Here is a 27,950-nt window from a genome sequence, read left to right as displayed (position 1 = left end):
AATCCCATCATGCCTGTGAGCTGTGCAATCCTTCATGGGACTTGTAGTTCCACAACACTGCAGCGCCAAGGTGGCCGACCCCTGGCATTAAGATCACCACAGACTCCATGCAAGGGCACAAAAAATAAAAAATCTAACCGGTGCCATGCCCTTGCACACGTGTTTTATTATGCTGGTTGGTGTGACTGGATTGTTGGTCTGCTTTCTGCATTTATACTGAGTGCAAGATAAAATATTTTTTTTTTCAGTCGGATGTATCCGTATATTCAGAAATTGGGGGGGGGGGGGGGGGTGCGTATATTAATGGAACTCATTCAGAAATGTGATATGTGTCACCTCTTAAAGTCCTCTACCTTCCTGTGCAACCTTAACCACCGGGCTATTTTTTACACTTGATGTTTACAAGTTAAAATCTGTTTTTTTTGTGTGTATGTGTAGAGATATATTGCAACAACCACCATTTTATTTCCTTAGGGTCCCAAGTAGTTTTCTAGCAAAAAAAAAAAATACATATTTTTAACTTTTGTAAGAAACAAATGTCAGAAAAAGGTTTAGTTTTTAAATGGTTAAACTGCCCTCGTTTACACACTGAAGCTCATTCCTTTGATTCTAAGAACAAAAAGTTACAATGTTTATTTCTCTACAATCTTGTGAAAAACTTGGCAGGCTGCCTGTTTTTTTTTTTTTTTTTTTTTTTCCTTTTGACAGCTGGGTGAGTAGAGAACTTTTTACACTTGTTACATGAATGAATCGGGAAATTCTGCATAGAGATCGTGGGGGGGGGGGGGGGTTGAATCGAGATCACAATTTTATGGGTAGGGGTACCCCATACTCATTCACATAGGGTGGGGGGGGCCGGGATCTGGGGATCTTATTAAAGGGGGCTCCCGGAATCTGATAAGCCCCCGCCCGCAGACCCCAACACCAAGGGCCAGGGTTGTCGGGAAGAGGCCCGTGTCCTCATCAACATGGGGACAAGGTGTGCTTTGGGGGTGCCGCAGGGCGCCCCCTTCCCCCAAAGCACCCACCCCCATGTTGAGGGGCATGCGGCCTGGTATGGTTCGGGGGGGGGGGCGCTCGCTCGCCCCCACCCCTTTTCCTGGCCGGCCCGGGCTGCGTGCTCGGATAAGGTCTGGTATGGATTGCTGTTTTTTCGGTGTGGGGGTGGGTTCCCCTTAAAATCCATACCAGACCTAAGGGCCTGGTATGCTCCTGGGAGGGGGAACCCCATGCCGTTTTTTTTTTATTTAAAATTTGGCGTGGAGTTCCCCCTCGAGAGCTGATTATTCTCTGGCTATGGCCAAAGTCGCCTGGCCTGAGGCGACTTAAAGTCGTGTTGAAGTCGCTCCAAGTTGCGCTGTTATTCATACTCAAGTCGTGTTCAAGTTGCCTCCAAAAGTCACGCTGGAAGTCGTGTTTGCCCCTGTGTGAATGGACTGTGAATTCACATTTATTTAGTATAATGTGTAAGATGTTACACCGAGAATCGTGATGTTTATTCTAAGCAAAAAAAATTTTGATTCTAATTTTTCCCCAGAATCATGCAGCTCTTTGTGCTAGTATGCCATTCATACTAGCACATAATGCCTTTTACCTTTTACAGGTCCAAAAAAACAAAGACTAACCAGCAGTTTACTGAAGCCCCCAATTCAATACTCCCAGGTGTGAATGCAGCCAGAAGTGATAACCCTTTCATCTGCAGATAAATTAAACCTTGTTACTTTTGTATCTTTTCTATGTTGCATCTGAATGGTGTAGATAAACTTTTTTGTTTCAGACAGTTCTGTTTTTATAGTTTTTTAGGATGTTGGCCCACTGACGCGTGATCGTGTCTTCTGTCTATTGGCACATCTACTTTTGGCTCATATCGGTTCCTGTAACCTCCTGCTTTTGTTTACCATTCGCTAATTCTGCATTTATTGTTAGATGAGCTAAATGTGGCCGTACCACAGATTGCCACCCGTGGTTACTATTACCATTGCTGTTTAAAAATAAAGAACGTTTTCTCTCCATTCCCTGAATCATCACCCTGTAACTTTTACAAATTACTATTTTTTATTTTTTTTCAATTGTTCTTTAAGTTGTTTTTAGTTAGTATGTGTTCCTAAATGCTCAGTCCCCCCCAAAAATAAAAATCATCAGCAATAACACTATAGTCCATGCTGTATCCGGTGTGATATGGGCGGCACAGTGGTGTAGTGGGTAGCACTCTCACCTAGTAGTAAAAAGGGTCGCTGGTTTGAATCCCAACCACGACACTACCTGCCTGGAGTTTGCATGCCCCCCCTGTGCCTGCCTGGGTTTCCTCCAGGTGCTCACCCCAAAGACATGCAGGTAGGTTAATTGGCTTCTGTCCAAAATTGTCCCTAGTATATGAATGGGTACCTTGGATTGTGGCTCCTTGAGGGTGTAGGGACCAATGTGAGTGTGCAATGTACAGGGATAGGGACAATTGTAGACACTCACTCATGTTGGACTGGTGTCTTTATTCAACCTTACTAACTATATAGGACCGTGTACAGTAGGCTGATATGATTATTTATATATTTTGTGTCTTTTGCAGAATCCAGATATCAACATCACTGACAATGTTCTGCATTTCAAAGGTGGGGTTCCAGAATGTTCCTGCAAGTTCTTTGCATTGTCTCCTCCAAGGCAACTTTTCACAACCTGTTTTTTAACAAATAAGAACCCTGTTTAACAAACTTTCAGGTCTCGGGGAAACCCCTGCTAATAATTATATCTGCACCTCACAGTACATTACCATGAATGACTTTGCAGTCGGCGGATTAATGCCCCCTGACAATGACTTGGTGGTCAGTGGGATACGAGTCCATTAGATTGGCTGTCAGTGTGAGAATTTCCCTCTTTGGGGGTCAGTGCAGGAGATACTCCCATGAGGTGACGTGTGTTGGTAGTATGTGGATGAGGGACCCCCTCCCTGTGTTTGTAGTATGTGGACGAGGGACCCCCTCCCTGTGTTTGTAGTATGTGGACGAGGGACCCCCTCCCTGTGTTTGTAGTATGTGAACGAGGGACCCCCTCCCTGTGTTTGTAGTATGTGGACGAGGGACCCCCTCCCTGTGTTTGTAGTATGTGAACGAGGGACCCCCCTCCCTGTGTTGGTAGTCTGCGGACGAGGGACCCCCCATCCCTGTGTTGGTAGTCTGCGGACGAGGGACCCCCCATCCCTGTGTTGGTAGTCTGCGGACGGAGGACCCCCATCCCTGTGTTGGTAGTCTGCGGACGAGGGACCCCCCATCCCTGTGTTGGTAGTCTGCGGACGAGGGACCCCCCATCCCTGTGTTGGTAGTCTGTGGTTTCTTCAACTGATTCTTCAACTGCCATAATTCTGCACATGTGATCAGTTATGAAACCAGCCATTGGATGGTTTGAAAGTTTGGTTAAGAGCACAACCAATGTGAAAGTTTTGAAGATTTGGCATGCTGAAGACGTGCGGGGACTTTTCTGTGTTTTGACTGGATGTTAGAGATCATAGCAGAAGTTCAGTGTAAGAAATACACAGGAGAAAATGCATGTTGATAAGGGGAGTGGTAGAGATGGGTGGGGAGTCTGACATCACGACTCCACCCACTGAGCCCTGGAAAACAGACCCTCCCACAAAGATCTGCAGTTTTTCAGGTCTCATAGCAGACAGAGAGGAGACATTTGACAGATAAGTATACATGCAGGAGGCATCTATATCCTTATAGATAACCCTTATGCAAATAGTTTAGAAAGGATGAGAGTGGGTTTACATCCACTTTAAGTCAAGCGCACACGTTAGTCCCACACGCACGCAAACCGTGATCGTACATGTGAGGTATTGCCACGAACGTCAGATCACGGGCAGTAATTCTGGCACCAGACATCCACTGTAAATCTTTTAAATATTCACCCTATAAATAGTAAAATGAATGTAGTTTGTCACCGTTGCACGCAATTTTATAGCGTGACACATTTGGTATCTATTTACTCGGTGTAACATCATCTTTTTAAATTTTGCTAAACAGTTGGGTCTTATATTGTTTTTTTTTTTTTTTTTTCTGCATTAAAATTCTAAAAAAGTGTATAAAAAAAAAAACACTTGAAAAACCACTGGGCAATTACAGTGTGACATAAATTGGCACACCCACCATTTTATTCTCCAAGGCATAGTGGTCCTAAAAAGAAAAAAAAAAAGTAAAAATAACAGACCCCAACCTCTGACGCCTCCATCTTTTAATACGTTTGGGATGCACAACCTAATGAAAATAGGCTGCGCACACCTATGCTCCAGGGCCCTGCTAGGAAATTTTCCATCAAAAAATACTGATTGTTGCAGGTAAAGACAAAGAGTCAGGAAAGACCTGGAGGTAAAGTGGTTAAAGCGGGAGTCCGCCGGGACTCCGCGTTTTTTTTTTTTTTTTTTAAAAAGCCAGCAGCTACAAATACTGCAGCTGCTGACTCTTTAAAAATGGTGACACTTACTGTCCAGCGTGCCCGCGTTGTCGGCACCCGAAGCCGATCTCTAGATCGTCTTGTCGAGTGCTGCCGCCGCCATCTTGGGTATGGGAATCAGGAAATGGAGCCTTTCGGCTTCATTTCCCGGTTCCCTACTGCGCATGCGCGAATCGCGCTGCGCACTAAGGATGGATCTGTGTGTTTCCCAGGCAGACAGCGGGGCACTTGCAGGAAAGGGGAGTAATCTACGCCCCTTTCCGCAGAGAGCTATCCCGGAAGTGGGTGCAGAATACCTGTACTGTACAGGTATCTGCGCCCCCCTCCCCCCTGAAAGGTGCCAATTGTGGCGCCGGAGGGGGGGAGGGTTCCGATGAGCGGAAGGTCCACTTTAGGTGGACCTCCGCTTTAATAATCGGCATTACTCAACTCTTGAAAGTGGTACCCTAAGAAAAAGTTTTGCAGTATACATCCAGTATAATTTGCAAGGATTTAAATATATATTCTCTTTTTTTTTTTTTTATTTCTCCAACCCCCCCCCCCCAGCTCTGGGACACGGCGCCAAGGGTGTGAACACGTATGAGTTTTCCTTGGAATTCCTGGAGCCTGTAAAAGCGAAGGTAGGTAATTATCTTCTGCTCGGAGACTATAAATGGTTTGACACAGGTGTCCTTTCCTGCCGGGTGATCAATAATTTATCATTTGCTTCATTTTCTTCATTTTGCACCTGGACAGGTGGTGCAGCGCTGCACCCAGCGGCATGTTAACCTCACCGTGAAAAAGAGTGAAAGCCAATGGTGGCCACGCTTGATAAAGCAGGAGCGTAAGCCGCTGTTCCTGGTTCCGGATTTCGATCGCTGGCTTGACGAGTCCGATGCGGAGATGGAGTTACGGGACAAGGTAATGCAAGTCGGTGGTCTGTCCAATTCAAGTGTATGTATTAGAGGTCGACCGATATGGGTTTTTCTCTGGCCGATGCCGATATTTAGAAATCATGGTGGCCGATTGCCGATATATGATGCCGATTTTTTTTGGGCCGATATGTTAGGCCGATTTTATTTATTTTTAATCCCCCTTGATCTAACACACCTTTCCCACTGGGGCGTTTTTCAGGCGCTTTTGGGCTAAAAATAGCGCCTGTAAAGTGCCTGTAAAATGGCTCCCCTGCAGTCTGTGTGAAAGACAGAGTGCTTTCACACTGAGGCGATGCACTGGCAGGATCTTAAAAAAAAAGTCCTGCAAGCAGCACGTTTGGAGTGGTGTATACCGCTCCTCCACCACTCCTGCCCATTGATATGAATGGGCACCACTGCCGAAGCGCATGCAATGCGATTTGGCAGCGGTGCTTCATGGGCGCATTTAACCTCTTCCTTGGCCGCTAGCTGGGTTATATGTGCCCCACTAGCAGCCAAATAGCACCGCTAAAATGATGGTAAAAGAGCCGCTAAAACTTGCGTTTTACCATCAACGCCTGCCCGCTCCAGTGTGAAAGCAGCCTTCATACGTGATACAGAAAATTTCTTACAGTTAAACATTTATTAAACAAAACAAACCTCCAATCAGTTTACTTGTATGTATGATTTAGATAAAAAAAAAAAAAATATATATATATATATTATATATATATATATATATATATATATATATATATATATATATATATATATAATAAAAACAGGTAGTCAAAACTTTTGGACAAAAAAAAAAAATGGGCTAACTTTACTGTTTTTATTTTATTTTTTATTTTTTAAATGGTGTATTTTTTTCCCAAAAAATGCATTTGAAAGACCTCTGTGCAAATGCCGTGTGACCATAAAATATTGCAACAACCGCTATTTTATTCCCTAGGATCTCTGCTAAAAAAATATATATCATTTTTCGGGGGGTCTAAGTGATTTTCTGGCAGAAAATACAGGATTTTTACTTGTAAGCAACAAGTGTCAGAAAAGATTTAGTCTTTAAATGGTTAAACTTGAGAACTTCTACACACAGAGATGACTTAATTCCATTCAAGTGGAAACATTGTATCATTTAGTTCTTTTCTTGGCAGACTGCCCAGAGAGGAGGTAAGTGTTGCTATGACGACTCAGTCAACTTAGACTGACTTCTATACAGAAGTCATTTCAAAGTCCCGCTGTAGTTCTAAATCGGCTTTTTATCAGCACAAATCGGCCGATGCCGATTATTTAAAAAACGGCAAATATCGGCCGATATATCGGTCGACCTCTAGTATGTGTGTATGTGTGTGTGTATATGTATATGTATATGTATGTGTGTGTGTGTATATTATATATATATATATATATATATATATATATATATATATATATATATATATATATATAATCTATATCAGGGCTGGATTAACGTAGGGGCTATTGGAGCTGCAGCTCCAGGCCCCTACCTTCATATAGGCCCAGCCACCCAAAAAAGGACAGACAGCCCATGGAAAGCAGTGGGCCCATGGGAAGAGCTCTCCCCTGACGGGCCCTGCATTCGACATGCACGCCTGGACAGGGTGGTGGGATTGATAATGGGCACTGTACGAGCAGTCCTACCAGAAGCCTGGGGCATTTCAATGCAGGGCTCTTACTGAAGTCTGGGGCTCCCATAGCGTTAGGCCTGCGCACCTGCACTCTTCCAGCCCAGAGTGAATGTGGATGCACGGCCCTTATAGAAATCAAATGCCAGGCTTCCCTAGTGTAATGCCTGTGTGGCTGTACCCTATTGAGTTTGGGCGTGTGCCAGCACAGGCTCTTGGAAAACAGAAGGTCCAAAGGTCCACCAAAATCCTCAGCACCAAGCACATGATCCTCTTAATCTGGCCCTGTATATAATATATATATATATATATATATATATATATATATATATATATATATATATATATATATATTTTTTTTTTTTTTTATTTTATTTTATTTTATTTTATTTTTTTTTTTTTTATTTTTTATTTTTTCAAAACAGTTTATTAGTATAGAGCAATGATGGCAAACCTTGGCACCCCAGATGTTTTGGAACTACATTTCCATGATGCTCTGGCACTCTGCAGTGTAGTGGAGCATCATGGGAAATGTAGTTCCAAAACATCTGGGGTGCCAAGGTTCGCCATCACTGCTATAGAGTGTTTGTAAACCCTCACATATCAACTGTACACGAAAGGCCGCGCTTATGGAACAGGTCACAGTCTCACAGGGATATATGTGAATGCCTATATCTCCCCTGACTCTTTTGATAATGTGTTACTAATTGCAGTATTTTATGAGGTATAGCAGTGTAGAAAATACGTATATAAAAGTTGGACCTATTTATATTAGTCACTATGAGGTTGCTGCCTCCCTAAGAACACAATCTGAAACCCAGGTTATGTTTAAAAGTAAAATGGTAATAATGGGCTGATGGCGCTACCTCAAACCTATTGTTTTGTGTTTATATCCAACTAATTCTTTCTATTATTCCAAATTCAACCATGTGCCACTACAAATCAGTTATATTCCTTACCCTAAAAAAGGTGAGCACGCACAGTTCTTCACTAACGTGATCGAACACTCAGTCAAAATCCCTAAAAAGCACCCACACTACATGTAAAATCCAAGGATCCCAAACAATATTCAAAATAATTTTGTGATAGTAATTTTTGTGATCCCAAAAAATATTAGTATACTACACAGCCGACTACCACACACAGTGTGCAAGACCCTATTCGGGGGAAAGTTTACACTTATAATCGCACTGCGTTTGTGCAGTTCCTGTGCAATTGCTATCACTGTGCACAATTTATATTACCACTATAATACCCCGTGGATGGAAAAAATATATATTACAATGAAAGAACAAAAACCACCGAGACCATGAAAAATACAAAAAATAAGACAATAAAAAATATAAAAATAGAAAAGTCAAAGGCAGCAAAATAAAAAAATAGTAAATGTGCGGGGTGATTCCTAACCCCCTTCCGAATGTGAAAAATACAAAAAACCTGAAAATAGTGTAAATAAAATCCAAAAAATATCAATAGATTTATGTATCTATATATATATACGGTCCACAAGAAGTCTCTTATCATGTGCTTTCAACCATGCGATTATTCTTTTTCAAATAACAGGAAGGTGACTTTTGTGATTAAGCCTGCTTATTGGTGACTTCCGTGCTCGTTCCCACTCAAGGGTCCCCACTCACCGAATCCACGCACCCCCTAGGGGGTATGTTGCCTGTAATCTGTGCTCCACTAGGTTGAGGATTCTTCTAATTAGCTCTGTCTTCAGCTGGTCTTCCCCAGGGTTTATTGGAAATGATGAGAGAAGGAGGCTTTGTTATCCGCCTTTTTAGTGCAAACCAGCGCTATACACAGTTGTATGGAGCCTAAGTACCCAATTCTCTGGGGGGTCCCGTTTGTTTAGGCTACTTATCTTAATAAAGCAGTATTCCTCCTATGGACGGAGGTTTGAAAGAAATTTTAGCACCAGCCCGGTTCGCCCATCCGCAAGGGTAATCCCCTATTCGAACGGCGTGCGCTCCAACTGCGCTCCACCGGGTCAGGCGCACCGGAAGTGACGTGGTGTACGTAATGACGCTGGACGCGTTTCGTCATAGACGTCCTCAGCAGCGAGGACGTCTATGACGAAACGCGTCCAGCGTCATTACGTACACCACGTCACTTCCGGTGCGCCTGACCCGGTGGAGCGCAGTTGGAGCGCACGCCGTTCGAATAGGGATTACCCTTGCGGATGGGCGAACCGGGCTGGTGCTAAAATTTCTTTCAAACCTCCGTCCATAGGAGGAATACTGCTTTATTAAGATAAGTAGTTTGCATCCAGTATATGGGAAGCCTGTAGTGCCTAAACAAACGGGACCCCCCAGAGATTGGGTACTTAGGCTCCATACAACTGTGTATAGCGCTGGTTTGCACTAAAAAGGACTGTTGTTTTTAAGATATATTTTATTTTTTACTTTTTATTTTTTAATATTTTTCTGCTGTTTCGGGTTTTTATTTTATTTTTTGTTTTGCCATTTTTTGTTAAACTTTTCTGAGATGCATTATTGGTATATATATATATATATACTAAATTTACAGGCTTATAGTGCTATTGCTGTAGATCGCATTTCTGGTTTAAAGGGACATTTTTGTAAAAAAAGCGTTTCCTTGCACTAAGCACTGTAAACTAATTTTTTAGCATATGCGAAATCTGTCTCTCTCTTTTTTGTAATTATATAACATTTTTGTAATATAACATATTTTGAGTGATCATTAGTCTCTGCTATATACATATTAATAAGGTATATAAATCATTGCAGAAGCTATTATTTTGGGAAAGCCTATTTTTGAAGAACCTTTTTTGTAGCCCGTTTCCCTTTCTCTCAAGTGGTCAGTTATTGAGAATACTACACCATGAGCAGATTTTTTTCTTTCTTGAGGACCCACTGGCGGATAACAAAGCCTCCTTCTCTCATCATTTCCAATAAACCCTGGGGAAGACCAGCTGAAGACAGAGCTAATTAGAAGAATCCTCAACCTAGTGGAGCACAGATTACAGGCAACATACCCCCTAGGGGGTGCGTGGATTCGGTGAGTGGGGACCCTTGAGGGGAACGAGCACGGAAGTCACCAATAAGCAGGCTTAATCACAAAAAGTCACCTTCCTGTTATTTGAAAAAGAATAATCGCATGGTTGAAAGCACATGATAAGAGACTTCTTGTGGACCTTATATATATAGATACATAAATCTATTGATATTTTTTGGATTTTAGTTACACTATTTTCAGGTTTTTTGTATTTTTCACATTCGGAAGGGGGTTAGGAATCACCCCGCACATTTACTATTTTTTATTTTGCTGCCTTTGACTTTTCTATTTTTATATTTTTTATTGTCTTATTTTTTGTATTTTTCATGGTCTCGGTGGTTTTTGTTCTTTCATTGTAATATATATTTTTTCCATCCACGGGGTATTATAGTGGTAATATAAATTGTGCACAGTGATAGCAATTGCACAGGAACTGCACAAACGCAGTGCGATTATAAGTGTAAACTTTCCCCCGAATAGGGTCTTGCACACTGTGTGTGGTAGTCGGCTGTGTAGTATACTAATATTTTTTGGGATCACAAAAATTACTATCACAAAATTATTTTGGAATATTGTTTGGGATCCTTGGATTTTACATGTAGTGTGGGTGCTTTTAGGGATTTTGACTGAGTGTTCGATCACGTTGGTGAAGAACTGTGCGTGCTCACCTTTTTTAGGGTAAGGAATATAACTGATTTGTAGTGGCACATGGTTGAATTTGGAATAATAGAAAGAATTAGTTGGATATAAACACAAAACAATAGGTTTGAGGTAGCGCCATCAGCACATTATTACCATTAAACCCTCACATATACCCAGTGAAGTGACTGGCCTCAGGTGATACACAGAGATGAAACCAATCCCCCTACATAAGTTTTACCTGTTTATCTGCCGCCTTCTCTTCTCTACATCCCTTCAAAGTGCTGAAGTTATAAAGTTTTGTCTGAGCTTTCAGAAAACGGGGGACGGGGAGCTGAAAATTGCCCTCTAAAGCAGGGCTTTTCAACCCTGGGTGCCGCAGCAAGATGATAGAAAGCCCCTGATACATTTTGATCGTTTTAAAGGTTTCCTGTGCTCACTTCTGTGTATACGGAGAAGGGAGAACCGCATCACGTTCCTCCTCCGCTGCTATCTATATTACTGCCAGCAAAACTGGAATCTGTACATGCCAGTGTTCTATCAGATTAGTGCTATCCGTCAGATTGTGTAACGGACGTTCCTCCAAAAAAATAGTTGCTGCTCATGTACTATGCGTTCCAAACAGTTAATGATCTGATGGGTAGCGGTAATCTGATAGAACACCCATGCGGACATCTTACTACACCCAGTTACGTCTTGAATGTCTGAGTAATTTTAGCAATAAAGTGAGTGTACATAAATATAGCATACTGACACCTGTGATGCTGTTTTGATGTTACGTTTTGAAAGAAGCTGGATGCCAGCAGTAGGTAGGTGGCGGCGGCCATGTTGGTACACCCTGCACTGCTCAGGGCTAAACCTTTTAGGCTTTCAAAATGTAACATCCAAACAGCATCACAGATGTCAATATACAATATTTATTTATATACGCTCACTTTATTGCTAAAATGACTCTGTAGTAACCGGGTGTAATAAGATGTCCGAATGGGTGTTCTATCAGATTACCGCTGCCTGTTAGATCATGAACTGTTTAGAAAAGATGCCTTTTTTTTTTATTTTTGGTCGGCGCGTCACTTCCGTTACATGATCAGACGGGTAGTACTAATCTGATAGCATAACGGCAGTCTGCATCCTAGCAACCATTGAGGCCATCGGTTGCTAAGGAGAGATCGGGCAGTGTATTCCGCTTTCGGTTTTGCAGGCAGTAGTAGAGATAGCAGCAGGGGGAGGGGGAGAGGGACTGGAGGAGGAACGGGATGTGCTCTCCCTGCTTCGTATGCACAGACGTTAACACGGAAACCTTTAACCATTGGACTGTTATCCCCTGTCGCCTGTCCCCTTTTTTTCTCTTGGTGTCAGGAAAACTGACTCATGCAGAGGAAGGAGTCAGCAAACAGAAATTACACTTGGTGCTCTGGATTGAGACAAGTACACATTATAGAGCGGTATGCTTTGTTTATTATTTCATGTCTGAGGTTTACAGCCACTTTAAATGAACTCCATAAGCCAAAACCATTTTGTAATTGAAAGTAAAAAGTTCATCTTTTAGGAAAGCATAATAAATGCACTAATTTTTGCAGGAAAGAAAACTTGCAATTATTTTTCCCACAGGAGCTGCAAGCATTGCAGCCGTGATCACTAGATGGCGGGTGCAATGTCTGGCTTCTGCAGACACTTACTCCAGCTTTTCTGCCCATACCGCTGTAGGGGATTTCTATTACAAAGCTGGAGGAAAGGTCTATAAACTACGAGGGTGCTCATCAGCGCCCCTAGTTTATTGAGAACTACAAGCCATCTGTCTCAGTGGAAGATGGGACTCGTAGTTTCTTCATTCACACATTGCTGTGAATAAATTGCGTTAAGTTTTTAAAATGTGACCGCTGTTGCAGGGAGAGTATCCCCGCCCTGCTGTCACAGTGGAAGAGGGGGTAAGTGGGGCATGAGCTGCAATGGGTGTATTGCGTTGCCTGTTCCAAAAGAAAACTTATCCTTTCTTGTTAGTAAACGCAGTCCTGTCATTTCCTCTGTGGTTCCATCTGCATGCCCCTATTCCCCTATGCCCCTATGTCCCTACTGTATCTTATAATGCTGGAAGACTAGGGGATTGGGGAGCTGATGTTTTAAACCAAGGGTCTCAAAACCTTCTAAATAAAGGGCCGGACTATGGCCAGTAGGAGTAGAAAATGACCTGGTGGGAGTAAACGTTCCCAACCATTGGTGTTGGTGGGTAGAATAGAGTGTCAGCAAATATGGCCCATTGTTGCTGACAGGAGGGGGGGGGGTTTGCCCCATGTGGCCCTTGTGCTTTGGGGCAGGGGGGCAGAGGACATGTGGCCTGATATGGTTCAGGAGGGGGTCCTGGCATAAAATTGGGGGGAGGGGGTGTGTTGTTGTTTTTTTTTTTTTTATTTATTTTTTTTTTTTTTGTTCTCACAATTTTTTTATTACGGTTTTGTTGTTTTTTTTTGTTTTTTTTACATTCATTTGTCAGCGAGGATCCCCACTGACAGCTAATGAATGATCTTTTGTTAACCACTTTCCGCCCTCGTCGCTATAGCCAAAAGATGGCAACAGCGCAGGCTTCCAGCGCCCGAAGGACATCTCGTTATCGCAAACCCTATGCTCTTCGAGTCCTTCAGACTCGGCTGATCACCGAACAGGGTAAAGGGCCAATCTCATCGGTCCTTTACCACGTGATCAGCTGTCGGCCAATCACGGAAGTAAACGGAAGCCGGTGTCTTGTCAAATAACGTCCTCCATCGGATAGTGTCCGCTGTGTACTGCGCATGCGCAGTACACAGCAAGACAGATTCCGAAAATCGCCGAGGATGAACGGCGCCTGCGCCGTGAGTCCAGGTTCTATCCCCACCATCCAACTGGACATAGAGTAGGAATAAGAGCGCAGCGAGGCCGAGCCCGAAGCTCCCCCGCGAGGGGCCCTCTAATATTCAAAACCCTATGTCCGCTTGGATGGTGGGGCTACCACCTCCACTCACGGCGCAGGCGCCGCTCAGCTTCGGAGATTTTCCGAAGCTTCGTCTGCTCCGTACTGCGCATGCGCAGTACGGTCCGGACACTATTTGATGGCCGGACGCTATACGGCAGAACACCGGTTTTTGGCTTTTTTTTTTTTTTTTTCTCTCCTCATGATCAGTGTGAGGAGAGAGGAGAAAGAAGAAGGCGGTACTCTGATTCTGTTACAGGGACATTGCTGCTAATCAGTGCCCACCAGTGCCGCCTCATCGGTGCCCATCAGTGAAGGAGAAATATTACCTGTTTGCTAAATTTTACAACTAAGAACATTTTTATTTGGGGGGGGGGGGGGGGGGATGCGTTTCCTTCTTCTTCTTTCTTCCTTCTTCTTCTTTCTCTTCCTTCTTTCTTCTTCTTTCTCTTCCTTCTTTCTTCTTCCTTCTTTTCTTCTTCCCTTCTTTCTTCTTCCTTCTTTCTTCTTCTTTCTTCTTCTTCTTCTTCTTCTTCTTCTTTCTCTTCCTTCTTTCTTTCTTCTTCTTTCTCTTCCTTCTTTCTTCTTCTTCTTCTTCTTCTTTCTCTTCACTTCTTCTTCTTCTTCTTTCTCTTTCTTCTTCTTTCTTTCTTCTTCTTTCTCTTCCTTCTTTCTTCTTCTTCTTTCTCTTTCTTCTTCTTTCTCTTTCTTCTTCTTTCTCTTCCTTCTTTCTTCTTCTTCTTTCTTCTTCTTTCTATTTCTTCTCTTTTCTCTTTCTTCTTTCTCTTTCTTCTTTCTTCCTTTCTTCTTTCTCTTTCTTCTTTCTCTTCCTTCTTTCTTCTTCTTCTTCTTTCTCTTTCTTCTTTCTTCTTTCTCTTCCTTCTTTCTTCTTCTTCTTCTTTCTTTCTTCTTCTTTCCTTCCTTCTTTCTTCTTCTTTCTTTCTTCTTCTTTCTCTTCCTTCTTTCTTCTTCTTTCTCTTTCTTCTTCTTTCTCTTCCTTCTTTCTTCTTCTTCTTTCTCTTCCTTCTTTCTTCTTCTTTCTATTTCTTCTTTCTTCTTCTTTATCTTTCTTCTTCTTTCTCTTTCTTCTTTCTTCTTTCTCTTTCTTCTTCTCTTCCTTCTTTCTTCTTCTTCTCTTTCTTCCTTTCTCTTTCTTCTTTCTCTTCCTTCTTTCTTCTTCTTTCTATTTCTTTCTTCTTTCTCTTTCTTCTTCTTTCTCTTTCTTCTTTCTTCTTTCTTCTTTCTCTTCCTTCTTTCTTCTTCTTCTTCTTCTTCTTTCTTCTTCTTTCTTTCTTCTTCTTTCTCTTCCTTCTTTCTTCCTTCTTTCTTTCTTCTTCTTTCTCTTCCTTCTTTCTTCTTCTTTCTCTTTCTTCTTCTTTCTCTTTCTTCTTCTTTCTCTTTCTTCTTCTTTCTCTTTCTTCTTCTTTCTCTTCCTTCTTTCTTCTTCTTCTTTCTCTTCCTTCTTTCTTCTTCTTCTTTCTCTTCCTTCTTCTTCTTCTTTCTATTTCTTCTTCTTTCTCTTTCTTCTTTCTCTTTCTTCTTTCTCTTCCTTCTTTCTTCTTCTTTCTATTTCTTCTTCTTTCTCTTTCTTCTTTCTTCTTTCTCTTTCTTCTTTCTCTTCCTTCTTTCTTCTTCTTTCTCTTCCTTCTTTCTTCTTCTTTCTATTTCTTCTTCTTTCTATTTCTTCTTCTTTCTATTTCTTCTTCTTTCTATTTCTTCTTCTTTCTATTTCTTCTTCTTTCTATTTCTTCTTCTTTCTCTTTCTTCTTTCTCTTCCTTCTTTCTTCTTCTTTCTCTTTCTTCTTTCTCTTTCTTCTTTCTTCTTTCCTTCTTTCTCTTTCTTCTTTCTCTTCCTTCTTTCTCTTCCTTCTTTCTTCTTCTTTCTCTTTCTTCTTTCTCTTTCTTCTTTCTCTTTCTTCTTTCTCTTCCTTCTTTCTTCTTCTTTCTATCTTCTTCTTTCTCTCTTTCTTCTTCTTTCTCTTTCTTCTTTCTTCTTTCTCTTTCTTCTTTCTCTTTCTTCTTTCTCTTCCTTCTTTCTCTTCCTTCTTTCTTCTTCTTTCTCTTTCTTCTTTCTCTTTCTTCTTTCTCTTCCTTCTTTCTCTTCCTTCTTTCTTCTTCTTTCTCTTTCTTCTTTCTCTTTCTTTCTTTCTCTTTCTTCTTTCTCTTCCTTCTTTCTTCTTCTTTCTATTTCTTCTTCTTTCTCTTTCTTCTTCTTTCTCTTTTCTTCTTTCTTCTTTCTCTTTCTTCTTTCTCTTCCTTCTTTCTCTTCCTTCTTTCTTCTTCTTTCTCTTTCTTCTTTCTCTTTCTTCTTTCTCTTTCTTCTTTCTCTTTCCTTCTTTCTCTTCCTTCTTTCTTCTTCTTTCTCTTTCTTCTTTCTCTTTCTTCTTTCTCTTTCTTCTTTCTCTTCCTTCTTTCTTCTTCTTTCTCTTCCTTCTTTCTCTTCCTTCTTTCTCTTCCTTCTTTCTTCTTCTTCTTTCTCTTCCTTCTTTCTTCTTCTTCTTTCTCTTCCTTCTTTCTTCTTCTTTCTCTTCCTTCTTTCTTCTTCTTCTTTCTCTTCCTTCTTTCTTCTTCTTCTTTCTCTTCCTTCTTTCTTCTTCTTCTTTCTCTTCCTTCTTTCTTCTTCTTCTTTCTCTTCCTTCTTTCTCTTTCTTCTTTCTTTTTCTTTTCTCTCTCTCTCTCTCGCTCTCGCTCTCTCGCTCTCTCGCTCTCTCGCTCTCTCGCTCTCTCGCTCTCTCGCTCTCTCGCTCTCTCGCTCTCTCGCTCTCTCGCTCTCTCGCTCTCTCGCTCTCTCGCTCTCTCTTCTCCTCGCTCTCTCTCTCTCTCTCTCTCTCTCTCTCTCTTATTTATTTATTACTTTCTGCTATAAAACATATCCAATAAAAGAGAAATTCATAAATTTAGGCCAATATGTATTTTGCTACATATTTCTGGTAAAAAATAAAATCCCAATAAGCGTATATTGATTGGTTTGTGCAAAAGTTATAGTGGCTACAAGCCATGGAATAAAAAGATATATATTATATATTCTATATAATATATTACTTTTTTTGTTTTACTAATATCAGCGACTTATTGCGGGATTGCGGCGTACAAATCGGACACCTAACTGACCCTTTTTGGGGACCAGTGACACTAATACACTGATCGGTGCCAAAAAAAAAAAGAAAGGCACTGTCACTGTACTAATGACACTGGCAGGGAAGGGGTTAACTTCAGGGGCGATCAAAGGGTTAAGTGTGTCCCTAGGGCAGTGATGGAGAACTTGGCACCCCAGATGTTTTGGAACTACGTTTCCTGTGATGCTCAACTACACTGCAGAGTACATGAGCATCATGGGAAATGTAGTTCCAAAACATCTGGGGTGCCAAGGTTCGCCATCACTGCCCTAGGGGGTGCTTTCTACCTCTGGGGAGGGTGCTTTGACTGGGGCAAAACAGAGATTTGTGTTTAGCAGAAACACAATCTCCATTCTCCCTCTGACAGAACAGTGATCTGCCTTGGTTACATAGGCAGACTGCCATTCTGCCTCTCCTCCAGAAAGATCAGCGAGTCCCGGTGAACTCACTGATTGGCTCCCGCTGTCTCCTATCACAGCGGGAGCGGGTCGCCGGCGGCGCACGTGCCCCAAACCCCGTGCACAAAATCACATACAGGTGCAGGAGGGGTCACCTTGCCGTAGCATATATGTGTGGGGTGGTCTTAAAGTGGTTAAAGGCAAGCCATTTAGGTTATCATTGATGACCTCTCCTGAAAATGATGGTTGCCTGGCTGTCAAACTGAAGCTTTCACAGCTTGATACGGTACTTTGGGATGCTGACCTGGAACATGTATACAGAAAAGGAGCGCTGACTTAAAGTGGTTGTAAACCTCAGTCATGAAATCTGAACAAAGCATGTTCTGTATATCTGTAGTGATTACTTTTCTATCTCCGAAGTTCTAAGTGTCGTTTTTAGTGTTGTTTTTCTAGGTGCTTCCTTCCTCTCTTATCAGCACTTCTGAGAAATTTACTGCATGAGATAAGTTGGTGATGGGGGGAGGAGAGCTGAGCACACAACTCTGCATGTTTCTTTGTTCCTGTGGAGGGGGGTGTGTCCCTTTCCTCCAATCAGCTCACACATTGCAAAAGAGCTCCAACTGCAGCTCTAGGACCCCTCCTCTCTGCTCTTTACAGAGGCAGAAGGATTTTATAACAATTCTGCTCTTTTGAAGGGATGCAGAGAAGAGAAGACTGCAGATATACAAGTACAACTTATGTAGGAGGATTTGTTTCATCTGTCTAACCTCAAGCCAGCCACTTCGCTGAGTATATGAGAGGCTTTACAAACACTTTAAAGTGGTTGTAAAACCTTCCATATACACAGTGAAGTGACTGGCCTCAGGTGATATACACAGACGACAAAAATCCTCCTTCATAAGTTGTACTGGTTTATTTGCAGTCTTCTCTTCTGTATATCCGTTCAAAGTGCAGAATGTATACAGCTTCTCTAAGCTTTCCTGAAAAAAGAGAGCGGAGGTTACACGCTGCAGAGCTTGGTGAGAGTTCTGCTAGCTGATTGGAGGACAGGGACATCCCCTCCACACAGGAACAGAGCTGAGGCTGTCAATCAGCTGGAGCTCCCTCCCCTGTCACCATTTTTCTCTCGGTGTCGGGAAAACTTGTCAGAAGTGATTCCTGCTGATAGCAGAGGAAGGAAGCAGCAGAGACAAATGACAGTGCTCTGGATTGAGACACACTATAGAGGGATATGCTGTCAGAACACTCCGCCGGTGGCTGCACCCGAGTGGATGCAGCCGCTGTTCAACCAACAATTTTCTGCCCCACTTCTTCAATTTTCAAATCAAGGATGATGGGCTGGAGGATGTTGACGGGGCCACTTGTGGCTTGAATTTTCGATCGTTTCATCAGGAAATTTTGCTCTAGTTCTAATTTGCATATTCATGTCGTTCTAGGAAGAAGAAAGGATAACCAAGATCAGGGCGGAGTCCAGAGTCCGCGAAGATCGTAAGTCCCACTGAAGGCAGTAACAGAAAATTAAACGTGTATTCTTTTAATGTCCCATTGGCTGGCGAGGTTCATCACCCTCTCTGGTGATCAGATTTCATTCGATCCTTTATGGCTATGGGCTGCCTCAAGCTGGGGATGGGGGATGGGGGTGCCATAGATATACCAGTATCAGAGGTATGCTATATATCTAAAAAGTCTGAACATCTGACCATCACATCTATCTAATGGCCTAATTCAGTGATGGGCAACTTTCAGCTATCCATAAACTACGGGCATGATACAAGAGATGGTCAGCGACTGTGGGAGGGGTGGGTGGTAGATGGTCAGCGACTGCAGGCGGGGGGGAACGGGAGATGGTCAGCGACTGCAGGCGGGGGATGGGAGATGGTCAGCGACTGCAGGCGGGGGGATGGGAGATGGTCAGCGACTGCAGGCGGGGGGATGGGAGATGGTCAGCGACTGCAGGCGGGGGGGGAACGGGAGATGGTCAGCGACTGCAGGCGGGGGGATGGGAGATGGTCAGCGACTGCAGGCGGGGGATGGGAGATGGTCAGCGACTGCAGGCGGGGGATGTGAGATGGTCAGCGACTGCAGGCGGGGGATGTGAGATGGTCAGCGACTGCAGGCGGGGGGGATGGGAGATGGTCAGCGAATGCAGGCGGGGGGATGGGAGATGGTCAGCGACTGCAGGCGGGGGGGATGGGAGATGGTCAGCGACTGCAGGCGGGGGGAACGGGAGATGGTCAGCGACTGCAGGCGGGGGGAACGGGAGATGGTCAGCGACTGCAGGCAGGTGGGGGGAACGGGAGATGGTCAGCGACTGCAGGCAGGCGGGGGGGAACGGGAGATGGTCAGCGACTGCAGGCAGGCGGGGGGAACGGGAGATGGTCAGCGACTGCAGGCAGGCGGGGGGAACGGGAGATGGTCAGCGACTGCAGGCAGGCGGGGGGAACGGGAGATGGTCAGCGACTGCAGGCAGGCGGGGGGAACGGGAGATGGTCAGCGACTGCAGGCAGGCGGGGGGAATGGGAGATGGTCAGCGACTGCAGGCAGGCGGGGGGAACGGGAGATGGTCAGCGACTGCAGGCAGGCGGGGGAACGGGAGATGGTCAGCGACTGCGGGAGGTGGATGGTCAGCGATTGCGGGGGGGTTGGAGAATGGTCAGGGACTACCTGGTGGGGGGAACAGGAGATGATCAGCGACTGCGGGGAGTGGGGAGACAAATTACATGACCGCTAGAAATATCTGCTAGAACAGGCATAGGTCAAAGTAGCCTACTAGAACTCAACATGTTTTACGTAAGATCGCTTCCTCAGGAGCTTAGGTAAATATTCTGCATGAATGAAAAATAACAATCTTTTTGCAAAACCCGTTGAGCTCTAGCAGGCTTTTTTGGCCTTCGCCAACCTCCCCTGGACCTCACCATTCTTCAAGCAATCACTTTCTGCTGTTGTATCCTCCTCCTGGGATTGGTCTGGGTCATTCGAATTACATTAGAAGTTTGATCTGATTTGTATATTTTAATTGATGTTTTTATTAATGTTTTGTCATGAATTTATGTAGTCTAATAAAATGATTTAATTTAACTGCTCGGTGCCTATAAAGTCCATGTACTTCTCTTTCATTATAAATGAGGAGGTGGCACTTTCTACAACTATTGCACCCCCACAGTACCACCCTATGATGGAGTAATTGTGATAGACAGGCCTAGCAGATGGTTGCCGGCCCCGAGGACTAACGCAGGGAGAAGATCATATGCTCCTCCATATCCAGACATAGCGGGTATTGTGGATGGTGGGGGGAGGGGGTGAGAATAAGGAAGGGGATTAGTGACACTGTCTCTTTACGTTAACAGCTGTCTGAAATTGTATAGCTAGGCAACTCCTATTCTAATATTGATCTGGGGTTCCAAATGAATATTTAATTAAACACAACAATGTGAAATGGGTAGAAACACTCGGCATCTTTCCAAATCGGTGTTCTGTTTATTCGATGCATTTAAAGTTTATATGACTCTTTGTGTAGATATCACATTAACCATCTGCAGACCCGGCCTTTTCTTGAATTTTTTGTTTCCATGTAACAATCTGTATTTTTTGCAAGAAAATTGCTGAGAACCCCCAAACGCGCTCTCTCTCTATATATATATTTTTTTTTTTTTTTTTTTTATAAAGCAGAGGCCCTAGAGAAATAAATTGGTAGGTTTTGCAATTTTTTTTATGTCACGCGTTATTCACGCCGTGGTTTTTCAAATGCATTTTTTAGGGGAAAAATCTTTTGTGTGCAATACATTAGCAAAGCATACAAAACGGAGTGCAGTCTTATACAGAGATATATATTTATTTATATAATATAATATATATATTTATATAATATATATATTTATATTATATATATATATATATATATATATATATATATATATATATATATATATATATATATATATATATATATATATATATATATATATATATATATTAATTTATATATATTTCTGCACATCAGCTGATGTTGGTCTTTGTGTTGGGTAAGAGACGATACGCGTCGCACCGGTCCTTCAGGAAATAAGACTTCTCATTTTACTGACATCTGGCTTCCTCTTCTGTCTCTCTATTAAAGTGTTACTAAACCCACAACAGTAAAATCAGTCTGTATACGCAGTAAAGCATGCTTGTTATACTCACTGCGGAACCTAAGGGGTTAATCCTCTGCGTTGTGTAAAAAAAGGCTGTTTGATTCTGTCTTCTCTCATCCTCCCCTGCTTCCACTGTCCCCAATCCATCTGCAGATAGGACAGAGCCTGGGGGGCGGGGGGCACTCCGCACATGCTCAGTTTGGTGTGCTTTGCTAGAGATTTTTTGTTTTGCACTGTCCAGACAGAGGGTCAGGGGTCCTGCAGCCTCATAGGACAGTCATAGGAGAATGAAAACTCCTCCTATACAAGCTTTAACCAGACACTTATAGAAGTCACCTGACTGCTATATACTGCTGATGAGAAAAAGATATTTAGCAGTTTAATATTTACTAAAATAATCGCATTTCCATGTTCTGTGTACTGTGGGAGACCAGATATAGTGCATGCAGAGTCCTGGGTTTAGTAACACTTTAACTGTCATTACAGGGACAATAGAACTGGCATGGTATGGTGTGTGGGTGTGTGTGTGTGTTTGTTTTTTTGTTTTTGTTTTTTTTGTTTTTGTCTTTTGTTTTTTTTTTGTTTTTGTTTTTCCTAAAGAAAAAAACATCCAGGTATGGATGACCATATAAAAAACAAAATTGATATCTTTATTTTTAATCTCTCTCCTCCTATTCTCTTCTTGCCAGCTTTCCTGTACTTGAAGCGCGGCTACCTGTTCATGTATAATCTGGTGCAGTTCCTGGGCTTCTCCTGGATCTTCGTCAATATGACCGTCCGACTTTTTATCTTAGGAAAAGGTGAATTAACTGCTTCTTATTTATTTATATTTTATTTTTATTCTGTTTTTAATAATTTTTTTGACTTTTCTGTTAGTATGACCTCATTAGAAGGATCATAGGTGCGCGCAAGCCTATTGCATTAGGATGTGCACCCCAAAGCTCAAACACACACATGCATGTGCTGAGCGGCTTCCTGTTCATTCACAAATTTGAAGAATAGTAAAAACAGTTTAGTATGCTTCAGTTATGATTGAATATAGTGAGTGTGTTCATTTAGAAAAGGAAGGGGCTGGTAAATGACATATTGATTAGCCCCTTCCCCCACTCGCCATCCTGAAACATCCCTACAGCAGCTGTGGGAGAGGAGAGGAGGGAAGCCAGCAGCACTGTGGGGGGACGTGCAACGCGGGGGGGGGGGGGGGGAAGCCTGGGCAGAAGCGGCAATTGGCACTGTATAGAGTGATTAGGGTGTGCCCAGGCACACCTGGCACGCCTATGAGAAGGATTAAATGGGCAAGGTGGGAAACAAAAGGTGAAAACATCAAGATAGCTTCACCAATACTCCAAAAATGTAAAAAAAAAAAAAAAAAAAAAAAAGGGAGGGGGGGGGGGGGGGTGAGCTTTTTACTGTGTCTCCCACACCCCTTACCCATCAAAAAATAAACTTCTTCAAATAAAGAGGTTAACATGAGCGTAAACAAAATCCTCGTAAAAATAATCCTTACACATCCACTACCAATGTCTAGCTTTAGGCCCAGATCACACTGATTCGGTGAGGGGTCCACATGCGATTCGCACCACATTCCTGTTCAAATCATATGTGATTCTGCAGCAGTGCGATTTGAGTAAGGGGAGCACTCCGCACAGAAACCGTACCGAAATCGTGCAGGACCCTTTTTTTTTTTTTGCCACACCAGAATCGAACACACTAGTGTTCACACCCATGGGATTCGATTCTAAAAATTGCACTGCGTTTTGCGAATCAATTTCGGGTGTCGTTAACCTACACACCAGCAGTGGTTCGTATGAATGGGGTACGATTTTGACGCAGGAAAAACCGCAAAGAATTCAGCGCGTCAGTATGAACCAGGCCTTACTGTCACTTTAAAGCTGACCCAAACTCTTCCCTACATTAATGCGTGCCCGCTGAGAGTGCTGTACAAACTGTATGTAGCTTCAGTATACAGCCCTGAGGGACCATACCTTCCCGTCTCACACCCGGAACAAAATAGTTGGGCTGAGCAGCACTCTGTCATTCATAGGCAGCTTTGTATTCTGTCAGTGAAATTGTAGATTGTGATGTCATCAGCCTGCCTCTCATTAATAGAATACAAAGCTGCCTATGAATAGCTGACCACCGCTCACCCCCGTCGCATGTGCTGCTTAATGCACACTACTAATTATTATTATTATTATTATAATTTTTTTTTTTTTTGTGAACCTCCCAATCCCTTTTCCCCTAACAGGTAGCCACTCCCACTTTCTCAATTCTCACTTAGATTGCCATCCGCTTTGGCCCCATCCTCTGCCCACTGGCCCTTGCCCGCAGCTTCCTCGGACACACATGTTCCAGGAGGCTGCAGGAACAGTCCCACAGCATCTCGCAGTGGACGGCCAGCTGTGATTCTTCAAGGATTCGCAGCCGCCTCCCAAATCCAAGCTGGCAGCATGGGACTCGCATTAAGGCTAGGTTCACACTATTGCGATGCGGGAACGCCGCGAATCCGCGGCGTTTTCCCGCATCGCTCACCTCCCGCCGGCAGTTCACACTGCCCTATGCGGACGGCTGGGAGTGTCAATGATATGTTAATGACACCCCCAGATCCGTCGGCATATCGCAGTGCGATCTGCCGACTCGCACAGGAATCGGATCGCATGGTGTGAACCCCCATGCGATCCGATTCCGTTGCGGACCCAAAAAAGGGTCCTGTGCGAGTTTGCTGCGGGACAGCTGCGAGTTCAGCCATACTATCTGTATGGCTGAACTCGCAGTGCTACGGAGATCGGATGTGATTTGCTGTGCGAATCACATCCGGTTCTCCCCCCGCAGCGGTGTGAACCCAGCCTTAAAAAAAGACGAAGCCCCTGTGGGAAGACACCACTGGACCAGTGTTTATTTCGTCAACGAAAATCTTTTTTTTTTCGTCCGTTTTTGTCAGTGGCATTTTTACAGTGACAAAAAAACTAAAGGAAAAGTACACCACGTGTCCGTCCACAACGGTTGAGTGGAACGGCAAGGTCTGGCAGAATGTTGTTGTGCCACATCCAATAATACTAGAGAGCGGTTCCCCTAGTGGTGGACTTTTTAGACACTTCACAAAGAAGTATATAACAAAATACAAAATTTATTTAGTAAAGTAAAATCATGCCGTAAAGAGAGTTAAACAGCATCATACAGAAAATAGGTTATCCGTACATATCATCATTGTAGTTAGCCATAGTATTAATCTCCCTACGCGTTTCGGAGCCAAAGAAATCTCCTTCTTCAGAGGCAGATATACAGTATGGAGTGTAACAATATCGATGGTGCAATGTATAGGTGGTATGCCAAAAATTAAAAGCAAAAAAGGTACGTCAAAGAGTGTATATAAATGACTCTCGTGCTTCAAAGGTCTCCATAGATTTGTAACATTCAGAAAATTGATGGGCACTTGGGCAGTCACAGGTTTTATAAAGCCCCGAAAGGAAGATAGATCCGTGAGGTGCACACGGGAGAGGCACTGAGGCGGACAAGTTATTGCGCCTGGCCTTAAAACGAGTGGCAGAGAGCTTATCTTGACCGTCCGGTGCTCCACAGACTGAGCTGTGGAAGGTCCACTGACGAAAACTATGATGAAAGTCAAATCTGTTTTCGTTAACGAGAAAAAACGGGATGAAAACGTGAGGCAGGGACGTTTTACCCTCCTGAACTAACTTCTGGTTTTTAACGGAGCTCCTCCTACTTCCGCGATCCTCTTCCAGCAAGCATGTGAGTTGCCAGAGACCAGAGCAGCACTGTCTGTGCATTACAGCCAGGCCCATGAGTCCCGACTCAAGAGACCACCGCCGGGCACCCACATCCAGAGAACAGCAGACTGTGAGTGTGTAGTATATTACAATTACAGCAGGCTTGAGGACTCCCCTCAGGCCACCGTCTGTTAAGAGCACCGTGCTTTACAGGCCTCCTCTGACCACTGGGCACTGGCATCCAGAGCACTGTGCATTACAGGCGTCCTCTGGGCACAGCCTCCAGAGCACTGTGCATTACAGGCCTCCAGAGCACTGTGCATTACAGGCCTCCAGAGCACTGTGCATTACAGGCCTCCAGAGCACTGTGCATTACAGGCCTCCAGAGCACTGTGCATTACAGGCCTCCAGAGCACTGTGCATTACAAGCCTCCTCTGGGCACTGGCATCCAGAGCACTGTGCATTACAGGCCTCCTCTGGGCACTGGCATACAGAGCACTGTGCATTACAGGCCTCCTCTGGGCACCACTGGCATCCAGGGCACTGTTTTGAAACTGGAGAAATGCTTAAATAATGCACTTAACTAAACCCATTAGATTTTAGTCGACTAAAATGTACTAGACATTTAGTAGACTAAATACAACTAAAACACTTGCAGAAGACTAAAATTGGACTAAGAACTAAAATGGCATTTTAGTTTAAGACTAAGGGCCAGTTCACACCACATGCAGTCCAGTGTGGGGGGGTTTCTGCACCAATAACGCATGGAAAGTAGGTATGGTTTTCAATGCCATAGTTCATACCAGTGCCATAAGTTCCAGGGAGTTCCAGTTCCAGAAAAAAGTAGAACATGCTGCATTTTTTATGCACTGGACTGTACTGGAACGCTGTAAAACGCACACAACACATTGGAGCACACATGTTCTTAAGGTTAAAGTGGAGTTTCACCCAAAAGTGGAACTTCCCCTCATTTGTCTCCCCCTTTACCCTCCCTTTGGTGCCACATTTAGCACCTTTCATGGGGGGAAGCAGATACCTGTCATTGACAGGTATCCTTCTCCACTTCCGGGAGACTGGCCTGCGGCGCATTACGTCAGCAGCTCGACTTCCTTCCTTCTCCCTCCTTCCCTCCCTCCTTCCCTTCCTCCCTCCTTCCCTTCCTCCCTCCTTCCCTTCCTCCCTCCCTCCCTCCCTCCCTTCTTTCTTTCTTTCTTTCTTTCTTTCTTTCTTTCTTTCTTTCTTTCTTTCTTTCTTTCTTTCTTTCTTTCTTTCTTTCTTTCTTTCTTTCTTTCTTTCTTTCTTTCTTTCTTTCCTTTCTTTCCTTTCCTTCCTTCCTTCCTTCCTTCCTTCCTTCCTTCCTTCCTTCCTTCCTTCCTTCCTTCCTTCCTTCCTTCCTTCCTTCCTTCCTTCCCTCTCATTCTCCCTTCCTTATGTACTCCTTCCTTCCTTCCTCCCTGTTTCCTCCCCCTCCCTCCCTCCTCCTCCCCCCCCCCCCCCGCCGGGCCAGTAGGAGAACGCAGTAGGGACCCAGCATGAAAACGTAATACTTCACTACCGAGTTCGCATACCGGCAATGGTGGCGGAAGCACCCGACAGCCGGGGGAAACATTGGCTGTGGTGCCGACATCGCTGGACTCCAGGACAGTATTTCTCAATTGCAGCCCTCAAGGTGCACCAACAGGTCACGTTTTCAGGCTCTCCATTATTTTGCACAGGTGGTTTGATCAGTTTCACTGCCTTGGTAATCACCACAGCCATTTTTCATCCGAGGGGAAACCCTGAAAACATGACCTGTTGGGGGCGCCTTGAGGACTGGAATTGAATTGAGTTCTTTTTTCTCAATCGCTGTGTCTGCCGTCGATCGCTCAGCCCCAGCGCTGCGCTCGCAGCCATTAACCAGCACTTTGTTTTCTCTGTTTGCAGATTCCTTCTATGACACATTCCACACCATGTCTGATATGATGTATTTCTGCCAGACCTTGGCTCTTTTGGAGATTGTAAATCCTTTAATAGGATTGGTGAAAACGGGAGTCGTGCCAGCAGTGATCCAGGTATTAATAATCTAAGCGGTGATATGAGCAGCCGGTGATTATTAGCATGCAAATAAAAAATCTATTTGTGAATCCATGTTCTGTCTATTCGATACAACATTTTGGGACTTAACCATTCGACCTCCAGAAGATTTACCCCCCCCCCCCCCCCCCCTTAATGACCATGCCATTTTTAGCAATGTGGCACTGCGTTACTTTAGCTGATAATTGCGCGGTCGTCCGGCGCTGTACCCAAATAAAATTGATGTCCTTTTCCCCCACAAATAGAGTTTTTTTTCTTTTGGTGGTATTTGATCACCTCTGCGGTTTTTTTAATTTTTTGCGTTTATAAACAAAAAAAAAAGCGACAATTTTGAAAAGTAAAATAAAAAAAATTCTGCTTTAAAACAAATCCAATTTATAAAAAATCAAATTTCTTCTTCAGTTTAGCCCAATAATGTATTTTGCTACATATTTTTGTTAAAAAAAAAAAAATCCCAATAAACGTATATTGAGTGCATATTCCTGGCGTAAACCAATTGGCAGACCTCCAGCTGTTGCAAAACTACAAGTCCCATCATGCTCTGCCTCTGCGTGTCATGCTTGTGGCTGTCAGAGTCTTGCTATGCCTCATGGGACTTGTAGTTCTGCAACAGCTGGAGGTCCGCTAATTGCACGTCCCAGGTTTATGGGAACGTGATCGCACTACAAACTATAGGAATTATTTATGGAATTTTTATCACTTTTTTTTTTATACTAGTAATGGTGGCGATCAGCGACTTATAGCGGGACTGCGATATTGACTCACTAACTGAGACTTTGTGGGAACCAGTGACAGCCTTGTTCACATAGGCAGGTCTCAGTTCTCTGTGTTTCACAAACGATTGACCGGTGCCGGAGGACATGGAGTCCCTGGGACCCGCACAAGAGCTTCTGCTGTGAATTATCAGATTATCGCAGC

At 43.6% G+C, this 27,950-nt stretch overlaps 1 protein-coding gene across 1 annotated transcript in view; it reads left to right on the top strand.

Moving 5' to 3' along the window:
* LOC143958218 (very-long-chain (3R)-3-hydroxyacyl-CoA dehydratase-like) overlaps positions 1 to 27,950 on the top strand; it is a 56,036-nt gene that overhangs the window by 4,495 nt on the left and 23,591 nt on the right. The window contains exons 2-7 of the mRNA XM_077467712.1: positions 2,564 to 2,606; positions 4,987 to 5,060; positions 5,176 to 5,340; positions 18,537 to 18,588; positions 21,920 to 22,030; positions 26,883 to 27,010. Of these exons, the coding sequence (XP_077323838.1) occupies positions 2,564 to 2,606; positions 4,987 to 5,060; positions 5,176 to 5,340; positions 18,537 to 18,588; positions 21,920 to 22,030; positions 26,883 to 27,010 (573 nt within the window). The remainder of the gene's footprint in view (positions 1 to 2,563; positions 2,607 to 4,986; positions 5,061 to 5,175; positions 5,341 to 18,536; positions 18,589 to 21,919; positions 22,031 to 26,882; positions 27,011 to 27,950) is intronic.

Source organism: Lithobates pipiens, unplaced genomic scaffold (assembly GCF_037356315.1).
Source record: "Lithobates pipiens isolate NorthernLeopardFrog02 unplaced genomic scaffold, aLitPip1_a1.2 Scaffold_6, whole genome shotgun sequence".
Lineage (NCBI taxonomy): Eukaryota > Metazoa > Chordata > Amphibia > Anura > Ranidae > Lithobates > Lithobates pipiens.
Note: the sequence above shows the minus strand (reverse complement) of the source record. Positions and strands in the feature narration are given on the sequence as shown.